Below are 14,690 nucleotides of genomic sequence, written 5' to 3' on the forward strand. Positions count from 1 at the left end.
AGCAAAAGCAGATGACGCTATATTTGTTGGATACTCTAATGGGAAAGCATATAGAGTTTACAATCTGAGAACAAACATTGTTATGGAATCAATTCATGTTGTTTTTGAAGATAAGAAAGTTCAAGGTCTGAAAGATGAAGGATTTAATGACAATCTCAGTTTTGAAAATGAATGTGAAGGTGACTTGTATGATAGTGATGATGACTGCTTAAATCAAGTGCAAATATTCCAATGGATGAGTTTTCAACGGATAATGGAGCATCCATTGAAGATACCATAGGAGCATCAATTGAAAACAGGGAAGAAGCATCCGTTGAAAGACCCCATAAATCATCAGTTGAATCTCACTCTCATGAGATGTCCAATTTAGGGGGAGCATTTCAAAATGCAAATTTTAATTCTTATTCTGAAGCATCATCATCAAGACAATCACTTCCACCACAAAGATAATGGACAAGGGATCATCCATTTGAATTAATCATTGGAGATGCTAGTGCACCTGTTCAAACCAGAAAGGCTAGTCAAGAAGAGTGTCTCTACAGTGCATTCTTAACTCAAGATGAACCCAAAATCATAGAAGAAGCTCTCAAAGATGCAGACTGGGTTCTAGTTATGCACAAAGAGCTTAACCAGTTTGAGAGAAGTAAAGTATGGAAGCTGGTACCCAAACCAAAGAACAAGTCAATTATTGGAGTAAAATGAGTATTCAAAAACAAGATGGATGAAAATGGAGTTGTCACAAGAAATAAGGCAAGGCTGGTTGCAAAAGGCTACTCTCAATCTGAAGGCATTGATTTTGATGAGACTTTTGTACCAGTAGCAAGATTGGAAGCTATCAGAATTTTCTTGGCCTATGCTGCTCATGCCAATTTCAAGGTTTATCAAATGGATGTAAAGAGTGCTTTTCTGAATGGTGAGCTGGAAGAAGAGGTCTATGTCTGTGAGCCTTCTGGTTTTGAAGATCCAAGATTTCCAGAGTATGTTTACTATTTATTTAAAGCACTCTATGGCTTAAAGCAAGCACCAAGGGCATGGTATGACACTCTATCCAAATTCTTATTAGATAATAATTTTATTAGGGGGACTGTAGATAAAACACTATTTTACAGAAATGTGAATGGTGCCTTTAACTTAGTCCAGATCTATGTAGATGATATGATTGTTGGCTCTACTGATGAAAGACTTTGTAAAAAGTTTGCTAAATTGATAAAAAGTCAATATGAGATGAGTATGATGGGGGAGCTAACCTACTTTCTTGGTCTACAAGTTAGGCAAGCTAAGGAAGATACTTTCATTAGTCAAACTAAGTATATCTATGATTTGCTTAAAAAGTTTGACTTGATGGATTGTAAAATTGCTAAAACTCCCATGGCCACTGCCACTAAATTAGAGATTGATCCAAAAGAGAAATCTATAGATATCTCTAATTATAGAGGCATGGTTGGCTCTCTCTTATATTTGACTGCAAGAAGGCCAGATATTATATTTTCTACATGTTTGTGTGCTAGATTTCAAGCAAATCCTAAAGAGTCTCATTTGATTGCTATTAAAAGAATATTCAGATATCTCAAGGGTACACCAAATCTTGGTATTTGGTATCCTAAAGAATCTGGATTTGATCTAATTGGATATTCAGATGCAGATTTTGTAGGATGTAGAATTGATAGGAAAAGTACCTCAGGTTCCTGTCAATTTCTTGGAGAAAGATTAATTTCTTGGTTTAGCAAAAAGCAACACTCAGTTTCTACCTCTACAACTGAGGCTGAGTACATTGTGTTATGCCCAAATTTCTACTTATGGATTTGGGCCGGGTTATCATTACATGGGCTGGCCAGCTGTCCTTATAGGACGCGCCTTGACCACTCTCAAGGGTGGTCATGACCTTAGTGGTTATATGGATGGGAGCTGGCTACAAGAGGAAACACCCTTCCCTCATTAAGGGAAGGGCGCGCCCTTGATTGATGAGGTACGAGTTGATCAGCCTCAGTGGTAGCTGCCAGGCATAAGTGGCTGGCCAGGTCCCTGGACCATGTAATAGGAAGAGCGCGCCATGCACTAGAGTAGCTCGATGATGATCATTTAGTTAAGCTGTGCTGATCAACAATGACATTGAAGGCTCCTTTCACCAAAGGAGTACATGTGACGATCACCAATGAAGACTTATCCATCTAGGGAACTTACAGATCCGCTCCTCCGGGAGTACGGCTAACCGGGGCCCATCCGGCGTGATCTACAACCCTCAATCCTGTATTCTGCCGGCTTATCCTCGTGCGGGGGCTTGAGGTGATCACTCAAACTTATAAGACCCTCACAGGGCAGTTCAAGGGTGATCGCATGTCTGGATCCTGTATTCTGGTGGGTTATCCTCATTGGGGGATTCAGATGATCACTGGCCTCTTCATATCCTGATCGGGGACCTTGCCCTGTAATATGGTGGGTTATCCTCACCGGGGGGTAAGGATGCGTCCTTACATACCTGGGGTAGGTCGCGACTATACCATACGTCACCTCCTACATACATGACGTAGCGGTTAGTGTTACCTCCAATAGTTAGGGGTAATGCTGAATCCGTGAAGTATTAGGATTTAGTGGCAGGTATTGGGCCACTTGACCAGGCCTTGGGGTAACGGGCTCTCCATCCGCGTATGACGATCGCCGCGTTGGAATAATCTAGAAGCCAGGCCCATGGGCTGGCATAGGATGGGATTCAGGAAACCTAGTCCTGATCGACTTTGGTTTCCTAAGTCCTAAAGAACTACGTAAGGGTTGATCCCTCTATAAATAGAGGGTACGTAGGCACATTAAAGGGATCGATAGTTGAGAGCAAGGAAGCAACCCTAATCCCTTTGATCTCAGCCACCCCTTATACACACAACCACCGCCTTCCGGCGAACTTTCTGCCTTGCGACCACCGTAGTAGATCTTAATTCCGGCGAAGAACCTCAACTTTGTTGATTACCAAATTCCTCCATCAACAAATTGGCGCTAGAAGGAGGGGAATTTAGGTCTGAATCTTTGGAGGAAGAGATGGCAAACCACGGTGATGATTGGTAGAGAGAAGATAGTTACCATAATAATGAGCGATCAGTAGAGGAGTATGTTCCAAGGTATGTTCCAGATCCGCGCACCATGTCCGGCAACCGACCACCAGTTATGGCAAGCAACACCGAGTTGCTGGGAACCCTTCACCGGATGGAGCAGAGTTTGGATGGCATTGGCCAAGATATAGATGACGTTTGCCGTAGGCTGAATACGGTGGAGTCACGCATGGAGGAAAGGGAACGTTCTCGTTCGAGAGATGATCGCCCTTACCATAATCGAGGTCGTGGACGAAATTCACGCTTCAGAGATATCACTCCCAGAAGGTTGGACTATGGCGATCGCTCTCCAATCGTAGAGATCCCGGAGGACCACACCCTAGTCCGAGCGGAGGGGTCTAGCCAGCGAAGAAGTGCTAATGAAGGAAACACCCGAGGTCAGCCGTTGGCGGAAGCCTTAGGCATAGCTCAGGAGAACCTGGCTATGATCGTGAGGTTAGCAAGTCGAGAAGCAGGCGGATCTGGCGATCGCCAAGATGAGAGAGCCCCTTCACCCCGCAGAAATCCAGGTGGAAATCGCTATCGTAATTATCGCGGAGTCAAGGGACGGGCAAGGAACTATTCGCATTCACCCGCGCCAAGGCAGCGACAGGAGGTCGAAGTAGAAATTCTTTCCCCCGTCAGGGATCCGGCCGACAGGGACCACTACCCAGATCACATGCTCGCGACGATGTCGACCAGCCTCCCCATAATGATCGCACCCGGGTCGATAACGTCGATTAGACTCCGGTCGTGGCTGCCCCCCGAATCCAACTCCTAATGCGAATGTGATTCAAAATCCTAGCCAAAGTCAACTTCCACCGGTCGCTCCAGCTCAAAATCCTACTCCATCTCAAATACCACCTATTCCTAATCCTACTCAGAATTTGAATTCCACGACTCCAGCTGTGGCGACCAACGCAACTCCAGTAGTGGCGACCAACCCAACTTCGACAGCACAGACGACGACCAACCTCACTACTGCTGCCCCTCGAACGGTTCAAGGTCCCCCGGTCATATCGACGGCCGTAATGCAAAATATACCTGGTATTGGGATGATAAACCATGACGAAATTCGGAAGTTGCTCACGCTAATGCAAGGAGGAATCACATCGGCAGTCCCGCACATACCATCTCCTTCCTCGTCAGCAGTTCTTCCAGTTGGGTATGGACCTCCTAGATTTGCTTGTAAGCAGTTCTTCCAGTTGGGTTCAGGAACCTAACCACTAACCTCCGTTATCACGGCAATTCGGATCCAAGGGAGTTTCTAGCCAGGTTCAACATTGAAATGGATGTCTATCAGATACCGGACCTGGTCAGGTGTAGGTTCCTGGCAACTACCTTGAGGGATAGTGCACAACAGTGGTTCCAGAAGTTGGGTGAAGGAGTGATCACCAACCGGGCCGATATGCAAGGTTTGTTCTTGATGCAATTTCAGGCAGCGACTAAGTATGCACCGACGGTGACCGCTCTTGCAAATATAAGGCAAAAAGAAAACGAGAGCTTATCAGCTTATTTCAAGAGATTCAATCAGGAAGCGATCAGTGTCACAGGCGCCACGGATGATATATTGAAAAGTTTCCTGATAGCCGGCTTACAGATAGGAAGAGACTTTTAGAAGTATCTGCAAGGAAAGAACCCAGCCACCTTGGCTGACCTTTACGCCGTAGCAGAGCCTTACAAGAAGGTTGAGCAGTCTTTGGCGGAAACTGGCAAAGAAGATCCCAACGCTAAGAATAAAGGGAAGAAACGGAAGGACCGAACTCCTAGTCCAGAGCCAAGGGGGCGCGCCCGTAGCCCAAATCGAGTGAATATGACCACTGATCGCCGCAACAGGAGTCCTCCACCAACCTATGACTTAACTTACACCATGCTGGCCGCCACCATAGATCATATCTACCAAGTCACCAAGGACAAGGCACCGTTTCGGAGACCGCCACCTCTATCATTCAATGCGGCCAAGGATAAGAGAAGATATTGTGATTACCACGAGTCAACGGGCCATAATACCCATGATTGTCGCCAGTTGAAGGATGAAATTGAAAGCCTGATAAAGGATGGTTACCTCATGGATTGGGTGAAGAAGCATAGGGTTGATCACCCCCCAGAGAGACGAGGCCTAGGATCAACCCAGGAAACTGATGCAGCCAATCATTGTGAAGAGCCCAGATTTGTGAGAGAAGGCAGCATCAGAAGCATTTTTGGAGGAGCATACATTGGCAGAGGCTCTAGGAATTCTATGGAGAGATATGCCAAGGAGGCAAAGACGCGGCCTCTCATAAATGTAAACCACCTGTCGGCCAGACCACCAAAATTGTTCAAAGGCGAAAGCATGGATATTACCTTCATTGAAGAAGATGCCAAGTGAGTACATCATCCCCACAATGATGTGCTAGTGGTGGCTATAAGGATAGGGGCGCTCAATGTGCATCGAGTATTCGTGGATAATGGCAGCTCGGTCAACATATTGTACTACAAAACTTACAAGAAGATGGGCTTGCCAGATCGAGACATGACTGTGGAGAACATATACCTTTATGGATTTGGAGGAGAGGCAATAAAAGCCAAGGGGACAATCAGGTTGCCAGTTACCCTGGGAGAACATTCGCGAACAGCAACTCAGATTGTGGAATTCATGGTAGTCAATCAGGGTTCAGCTCATAATGCATTGATAGGGCGACCGCTCTTGAAGGAGATGAGGGTGGTCACCTCCATCTACCATATATCCATGAAATTCCCCACCCCCGAAAGAGTTGGGTGTGTTAAAGGCTGCCAATATGAATCGAGGGAATGCTATGGGAAAGCTGTGAAGGATTTTCAGGACAGAAGAGACTTGAAGAATGATTTGATGCGCGTCGAACTCGAGAACAAGGTTAACACCCTATACCACGTCCAAATGCCTGACGAAGAACCCGAGGACGCGCCCTTCTTGACTAGTCAGCAAGGAGGGCTTCCCCTGTTGGCAACCTGCGAAGCACAGATCATAGAAGCTGAGGTGCCCAAGAAGGTAAATAAGGGGAAAGCTAAGATCGATGAACTTTATCCTATTGAGGAACTAGAAACCCCAAGTCTGCATGAAGAGGGTGCAACCTCTCAACCCCGGGTGGTCGCCAATGGCTTCGATTTTGACTTGGATCCTCGAATGCCCATACCGGTGGAGAAGACGAGTCCAGCGGAAGACACTGTGGATATAGCCGTAGACGCTGAGAATGCTGAAAAAGTTTTGAAGATAGGCTCTCGACTGGTCCCCGAGGTATGTGAAGCATTGGTGAAGTTCTTGAAGGCTAACTTAGATGTCTTCGCCTGGAGTCATGAAGATATGGTGGGAATAGACCCAGCAGTGATGTGTCATCACCTGAACATTGATCCCTCGAAGAAAGGCGCCAGGCAGAAGCGTAGACCCATCAGTGGAGAAAGAGCGGAGGCCCTCCAGGAGGAAGTCGATCGCCTTATGAAGGCCGGGATGGTGAAAGAGTCCTTCTACCCGACATGGTTGGCAAATCCGGTACTGGTTAAGAAGCCTAACGGGAAGTGGAGAACATGCATCGACTTTACAGATCTCAATAAGGCGTGCCCTAAGGATAGCTTCCCATTACCGAGGATCGACAAGCTGGTCGACTCCACTGCTGGTCATGCCTTACTCAGCTTCATGGACGCCTATTCTGGGTACAATCAAATCCCGATGTATTAACCTGACCAGGAGCACACCTCATTCATTACTGATAGGGGGCTATATTGTTACATCGGAATGACTTTCGGGCAGATCAATGCAGGAGCCACCTATCAAAGGTTGGTCAACATGATGTTTAAAGATCAGATTGGCAAGACTATGGAAGTATACATCGATGACATGCTAGTAAAGTCCAAGAAAGCTGTCGATCACGTTAAACATCTAGGAGAGATGTTTGATATCTTGAGGCGCTATCGCATGAAGCTCAACCCGCAAAAGTGTGTCTTTGGGATTGAGTCAGGAAAATTTCTAGGCTTTATGGTGAACCATAAAGGGATTGAGGCCAACCCTGCAAAAATAAAAGCACTGCTGGATATGAAGTCGCCAACCACCGTGAAGCAGGTGCAAAGTCTCACTGGAAGGATAGCCGCTTTGAACAGATTCGTCTCTAAGTCATCTGTCAAGTGCAAGGAATTCTTTAAGGCGATCAAGGGCGCATCCAAGGATTTCATCTGGACTGAAGAATGTGAAGCGGCCTTTGTTAACATAAAGAAGCATCTTGGCGAACCACCTCTGCTGGCCAAGCCTCAGGATGGAGAAACTTTAATCTTGTACTTAGCAGTGTCGGTGTATTCGATCAGCGCGGTGCTCATAAAGGAAGACGATGATGGCCAGTTGCCCATCTACTATGTGAGTAAGAGGTTGCTCGATGCCGAGACCCGCTACACAAGCATGGAAAAGCTAGTCTATGCCTTGATCCATGCCTCAAGGAAGTTACGGCCATATTTTCAGGCTCACAAAGTAGAAGTAAGGACCGCATACCCCCTCAGACAAATTATGCACAAGCCGGAAGAGACTGGAAGGATGATGAAGTGGGCGATCGAGCTCGGGAAGTTTGACATAAACTATAAGCCAAGGACGGCCATCAAGGGTCAAGCCCTCGCGGATTTCATCTTGGAATTTCCTGAGGATGGCGATGGCTCAGGGGCGATGATCGTATATGACCCTAGTCTGCGAGAAAGTGTTTTATCGAAAGAAGAGGTCCTAGAGTTATGGTGGATGCTGCATGTCGATGGAGCAGTAAACAATGAAGGATCGGGAGCTGACATAGTCCTTGTCAGTCCTGAAGGACATCGTCTCCTGAGCGCAATTCACTTCACCTTTAAAATTTCAAACGACGATGCTGAATACGAGGCTTTGATTGGAGGACTTCGCCTCGCCATCGAAATGAAGGTGAAGAAGCTGATCGTCAAGAGTGATTCTATGCTGGTTATCGAACACGTTAAAGGCGGCTTCCAAACAAAGGGACCAAAGAAAGCATTATACTTGAAGTATGTGCAAAACTAGCTTTCAAAGCTTCAAGTGGTCTAGATGAATAGAGTACCCCGAGAGTCGAATGGAGATGCTGATGCTTTAGCTAAACTTGGGTCAAAAAGAGAAGCGACACTCCTAGGGGTGATCGCCCTCGAGATACAAGAAAGGCCAAGCATTCCCGAGCTTGAAGTTATGGAAGTTGTGGAGAATGCTAGGAAGGTCACTTGGATGACACCTATATGGCAGTACATCAAGGATGAGAAGTTGCCAGACGACAAAGCTGATGCTCGAAGGTTGAAGTATAAGGCAACCAGGTACGTGGACTATTAAGGAGTCTTATATAAGAGAGGCTTTAATCAGCCGCTGCTGAAGTGCATTGATGGCGACGAGTGCAACTATGTCCTTCGAGAAGTTGATGAAGGCATTTGTGGCAATCACTCGGGGGGTAATTCTCTTGCCATGAAAATCCTTAGACAAGGATACTACTGGCTGACTCTAAAGAGTGATGCCTATAACTTTGCGAGAGCATGTGATAAGTGTCAGAGGTATGCCAACTATACTAGTCATCCAGCCACATCGCTAACCTCAATGACTAGTCCGTGGCTGTTTGCCATGTGGGGGATTGATTTAATTGGAGAACTTCCCAAGGCAAAAGGTGGAGTAAAGTACGCGGTGGTCGCCATTCATTATTTCACTAAGTGGGCGGAGGCTGAGCCTTTGGCGACCATCATAGCCAAAAAGATTAAAGATTTTGTTTTTAACTCTATTGTTTGCAGGTTTGGCATTCCGTACAAGCTGGTCTCCGATAATGGAAAACAATTTGATAGCAAGGAGTTGAGAGGTTTATGCGATGATCTAGGAATCAAGAAGGACTTCGCTGCGGTTTACCATCCTCAAAGCAATGGACAAACGGAGGCGATCAACAAAATCATTAAGCATACCTTGAAGACCAAGTTGGAGGAAAGCAAAGCAAACTGGACAGAGGAACTTCCTATGGTGTTGTGGTCTTATAACACAACTCGAAGGACTACAACTGGGGAGTCGTCCTTCATGCGGGCATATGGTTGTGAAGCTATGGTTCCAATTGAAATCGGAGCTGGCTCGTTCAGGAGGGACAACTTTGAGAAGGTCGACAACAATGTGATTCAAAGGTTATACCTGGACTTAATTGAAGAAATCCGAGCAACCTCTCAACTAAGGTTGGCGGCTTACCAACAAAGGACATCCAAGTATTACAATGATAAGGTAAAGTCACATCCTTTTCAAGTTGGAGATCTGGTACTTAGGAAAGTGATGCTCAATATGAAAAGTCCAACTCATGGAGTTTTTGGCGCTAATTGGGAAGGGCCGTATCGGGTAAAAGTCATACTTTGGAAAGGCACTTACAGGTTGGAGGACTTAGACGGCAAGCCAGTCCCAAGGCCTTGGAATGCTGAACACTTAAAGAAGTACTATCAGTAGCCAATGGCTACATGGTCATATAGACCAGAGATGCAACCAATTGCATCCCTAGTCTAGGGGGGTACCACCTACCTAGGCTCAGATGATTTGTCTATGAGTTTTTCTTCCCCATGAGGTCGCGAGCCTTGTGGGACTAGTGCGGTTTCGCACCGGAGCGCTTTATTATTCAGTTATGCTTTATTATTGTTATGAACTTGTTATTATCATGAATAAAGGACTTTAAGTCCACATCTTTAGCCGTCATATTGGTTTACTTATGTTTTCCTGGCATACTTAATGTCTGACTGACATGATGGAGACCCTCTTCAGGGACATCACATTATTAACTCTCTTTAAAGTCGATATATTTCGAGACCCTCTTCAGGGATATCATATTATGAACTCTCTTTAGAGTCAATTTGTTTGGAGACCCTCTTCAGGGAAGATACATTCAAAGATACATTCAAAAAACCCTCTTTAGGGATGATAAGTATATGAATCCTCTTAAGAGCCAATAATTTTATGTTTACGAAAAACAATGACATGTGGAAAGGTGGTTGTCATGTCTAAGTCTTAAAAAGACTGTTTATATATAGTTATACTACTATGTTTTTACAAGGGATGATGATCAACATCGAGTTATTTACAATCTAAGTTAAATTGCTAGCAAGGGCGTGCCCTTCAAAGGTCAGTCAAGTATAAGAATATTTTCCCAGGCGCGCCTATGTTATAATAAGTCATGCTTCAGAGTATGAACTATCTGGCTGCATCCCTAGTATACAGGTGATAAGCATGTTGTTCAACCAAATGCCCAAGTATGGTAGGGGCGCGCCCTAAAGATGTCAACTCCTGTTTAGGACGACTCACAATTGTTTAAGTCAAGTGCACGTCCCTCTTTTACTTGGAATAATTTGTTAATTGTGTAAGTTAATTGGTCCTTTAGATCATGGCCAGGCATCGGCGCGCCACTCCCTGCCTTAGCGGAAATTTTTAAGAACAAGTTTATGAACACCTCTCCAAGAGTGCGCGTCATGAAGGTGATTAACAAATTCTTGGCATTATAGGATAGGCGCGCCCTGAAAGCTGATGCAGGAAAATATAAAAGAGAAAAATAAATCATGAATATGGCCATACATATGCGGGGACGCGCCCGCCATCCACTTTGCATAATTTCTTTAATGTAAAGTTCCTTATGGATGAATGGTCAATATTGACAAGCATGAACGAGCTAAATTTGAAGAATGCACTAAAGGAAACAAATTACTTGCAAACGAAAAGGAAATCATCGATAATTCGCTAAGTACACAAGTGGCGCGCCACTTGATTAAAATAATTTTATGTACAAATTGCAGGGATTAAAGAGGGCCTGCAACTCAAAATCCTCAAAGCAGAAAGGTAAATTACAGAAGCTAATCAAGGATGATCCACCGTGGACGCGTCCTTGGTGGCCCGGTTTTCAGCAGCTTCGGCTTGAAGGCGCGCCTCTTCTTCGGCCTCCCTGGCAAGCTGTTGCTGCAGTTCCTCCTTCTTGGATGCCACCAGCTCGACATTCTTCGCAGGGAAAGAGGCCATGAATTCAGCAATTTCCTTCCCAAACTTGGGAACCCAGTTGTATTCAGGTTCCCAAGCCAGGAAGGTGGCCACATAGCTGCAAACACCTTTAGTGAACCCGGCCTCGTTGGCCACTTGCCTGTCAGCCTCTGCATTCTCCCTAAGGAGAGTGTTTTCGGCATCCAGGGAGATGTTTTTCTTTTTTAACTCTTCCAGCTCCTTGGCCAGGTCAAGACGCGCCTTCCTCTCTTCAGCCAAGGTTTTGCTGGACGCGTCCTCCACTTTCTTAGCCTTTTTCAGTTGTGTTTTGAGATCTTCATTTTCCTTGGCCAGCCTCTTATTCGTGGCATCGATGTCATGAAACTGACATCGCTCTAGAGCGGCAACTTCTTCCCTGTCATTGGCGTGAAGAAGTATTTGGGCAGCCGCCTTGGTGATGAACGCGTCCTTCTCATCCAAGGACTTGGCGCGCCATCGAGCAAGCTCTTCCTCAGTCACAAGGGATTCCGCCAAGTCCCCGAATACTTTGTTGACGGAGATGGAGGATGAAGGCTGATTGTTCCTCTTTGGCTTCTTGGGCTTCTCCTTGTCAGAAGGATTGATAACCCCACTCATCCTCTTCGAGCCAACCTGTGAAGAGTCTGTTTGTAGGGGAGTGGGGTTGGAGCTGTCCCGAGGCGCGTCCTTGGAGGACTGGCCGCCTTTTGAGGATTGGCCGCCCTTTGTGACGCCCTTCATGGTGGACGCGCCCTTGCGGCTGAAGAGAGTTGGAACCTTGGGAGGCATATATCCAAAAGTGCAATGAAGCAATTATAAGTTATTAGTTTATAAGCAAGTATGACATAAACATCATAAGTGTATGAGTGACGCGCCAAGAGAAATTCATGCATGATAAATATAATCTGTCAATTAGCTGTGCAATATGAGGCCTAGTGATAAAGGGCAGACGCATCCTAAATACATATTTTTGCTGAAGGGAGATCATTAGTTAAGATGTATCTAACAGGTAAGCATGTGGCACAAGTAAAAATAAATTAAGTAAAGTAAGGACGCGTCCTTACTGTCATGATCATCTTTGTCCTCATCTTGAGGTTCAACCTTTTCCTTGGGTTGGCCTTTTCGTTTCTTAATGGCGCGCCCATTAATGAAATTTTTAAACTCAACTTTGCTTCCCACATTTTCCGAGAGGAGGCCAACTCGAATTAGATTCTCTAGGGAAGCCAATTGGTTCATGTTCTTCCTCTCGTGGGGGAGTTCAAGGATTTGGCGCGCCCTTTCGAATTCATTGTCATCAAGATCTGTGATGGGATGTTCAATTAGATCTTTGTTCAATTGGATTCTCACTCTCTTGGTGTTATAAACATAAAAGAAGGGCTCTTTCCACTTCTTGACGTGAGAGACGCGCCCTTCAGAGAAGCCCCTATTGTTGTGTTCATGGCGAACCACAAGGAAGTGGTAGCCTAGGGCGCTCCTTGAGATTCTGAAATAATAACTAATCTCCCTCTTCGTGGGCTCTTCAAACCCAAGATCTTTGTGAAAGATATATAGGCCGGCTGCCAGCTTGTATGAGTTTGGAGATAATTGGATGGGCGCGAAATCGAACCACTTGCATATTTTTTCAAAATAATCATGAAATGGCGCGCCCACCCCATGGCTGACATGTCTTGGGGTCAATACGGTCCTTGGGATCCTGTGATTCCCAATGTCAAAACGGTGAGGGCGCTTCCCTGGCAATGGGACCACGGCCTTGCCCTCTTGCTCATAAAATTGCATAACCCATTCTAGTTCCTCCCATCCAATTTTTGTGTCTTGGTCAACACATGCCAACTTCTCCTCCCTCTTTTTGATTTCTTCTATGATTTTTGTGGAGAGGGGACCAAACTCTTCATAGTTTGTCCATTCCACGTCCTTCTCCCATTCTTCGGTGGGAGATGGTCATAGGGTTCAGGAGAGGTTTCTGGAGAAGACCAGGCTATATATGATTCGTCGGACGCGTCCTCGTCATCATTATGAGGATAACTGGCATCCTCCGGCGCGTTCTCCTCAGTATGATGCAATCTTAAAGGCACATCCTCTGTTAATATTTCTTTGCCCTTCCTAGAGGTGGAAGGAGCGCCTTCAGATGCCTTAGAAGAATGGGGGTGATGTGAGTGTTGGGTACTGGTAACTTCGTGAGTTGGAGAAGGAGAATTGCCTGAATTGGCAGTCTCGAATGAAGGTGAAGAAGACATGTCAAAAAGGTTGGAGGCGCGTCCTTCTTTTAGAGCGGTTTGAATTTGCACCCTGAGATCCTCAGGTAATACTTGGGGTTGCCTGAGTGGTGAAGGAGGAAAATAACTTGGGGGCGTTGTTGAGATGCCGTATCGCCCTAGCAAATCTTTGAAGGGATTTTGTGCAGGGGACGCGTCCTCGTTAGCCAGCTGCAATATGTAATAAGGTGAGTGAGGACGCATCCCACGAATTGAAGAACTTAAATGTTTTAAAGAGAAACTTGTCCTGTTCCAGAATAAGCTGTGAATATTAATGAATGGCCATAAGGCGTGCCCTAAGAGGTGAGGTATGGCATGGTTACGTGTCCTATAATTATAAGTGTCCTATAGGATGGGGTGTCGCGCCTGTGTCTATACGGCGCGCCCTCTATTTATGAGTCTAAGATTCACAAACAAAATTTAAGTACAATGTTGCGCGTGTTTAAGATCAAAATGGGTTATATAGCAGCACGAATATATATATATATATACATGAACAAATGAAGAAAATGAAGAACACTCAAGAAAATAAGGAGACACATGTTTATATTGGACGAATCAGCCAGCGAAATTTTCCGAAAATGCCATGAAAACTTACCTTGAGTGAGGGCGATTGTTGATATGTGAATGGATGTGCGAAAAGCTGCCGGGAAATGGCTGTTGTGGCTGCGAAAGCTTTGTCGACGGCGAGAGGTGAGAGAATGTGTGGCTGCAAGTGAAGTGTGAGTGGAGATGAAGGGGGTGGAGAGTTTATATAGTGGGGAGTTAGTGGGTGACGTGGCCACGTCTCAGCCCCACGATTCCACCACTCTTCATTGTCTTTTTAATCATTTAAATGATTAATTATGTCTGAAAACTCAACCGTTGTTGAGCAATTTAAAATTTGAAAACGTGAAGAAATAAGCCTTTCAAATATGAAGACGCGCCTTTGACGAAAAGGCGCGCCCCTGTTTGTACACCATAGGGAAATGATTCCTATTATAATGTGTTTAAATGTGAATAGAACGGGTTATAGTTCCCCGGTGCGTCCTGAAGTGAGAGGAAGACGTTTGATTCTGAAGATTCCTCTACCATTTTCAATGATAGAAAAATCTGGGGAGTACTTGTTATGCCCAAATTTCTACTTATGGATTTGGGTCGGGTTATCATTACATGGGCTGGCCAGCTGTCTTCATAGGACGCGCCTTGACCACTCTCAAGGGTGGTCCTGACCTTAGTGGTTATATGGATGGGAGATGGCTACAAGAGGAAACACCCTTCCCTCATTAAGGGAAGGGCGCGCCCTTGATTGATGAGGTACGAGTTGATCAGCCTCAATGGTAGCAGCCAGGCATAGGTGGCTGGCCAGGTCCCTGGACCATGTAATAGGAAGGGCACGCCATGCACTAG

The 14,690-nt window shown here is 45.5% G+C and overlaps 2 protein-coding genes across 2 annotated transcripts; one reads left to right on the top strand and one right to left on the bottom strand.

Moving 5' to 3' along the window:
• The first annotated feature begins 4,365 nt into the window (after positions 1-4,365).
• LOC108220486 (uncharacterized) lies at positions 4,366-4,695 on the top strand. The gene has a single exon (XM_017394271.1). It carries the CDS (start codon positions 4,366-4,368, stop codon positions 4,693-4,695), a length of 330 nt encoding a protein of 109 aa, XP_017249760.1.
• A 6,219-nt stretch (positions 4,696-10,914) lies between these two features.
• LOC108220510 (uncharacterized) lies at positions 10,915-11,790 on the bottom strand. Its single transcript, XM_017394303.2, has one exon. It carries the CDS (start codon positions 11,788-11,790, stop codon positions 10,915-10,917), a length of 876 nt encoding a protein of 291 aa, XP_017249792.1.
• Between the last annotated feature and the right edge of the window lie 2,900 nt (positions 11,791-14,690).

Source organism: Daucus carota, chromosome 1 (assembly GCF_001625215.2).
Source record: "Daucus carota subsp. sativus chromosome 1, DH1 v3.0, whole genome shotgun sequence".
Lineage (NCBI taxonomy): Eukaryota > Viridiplantae > Streptophyta > Magnoliopsida > Apiales > Apiaceae > Daucus > Daucus carota.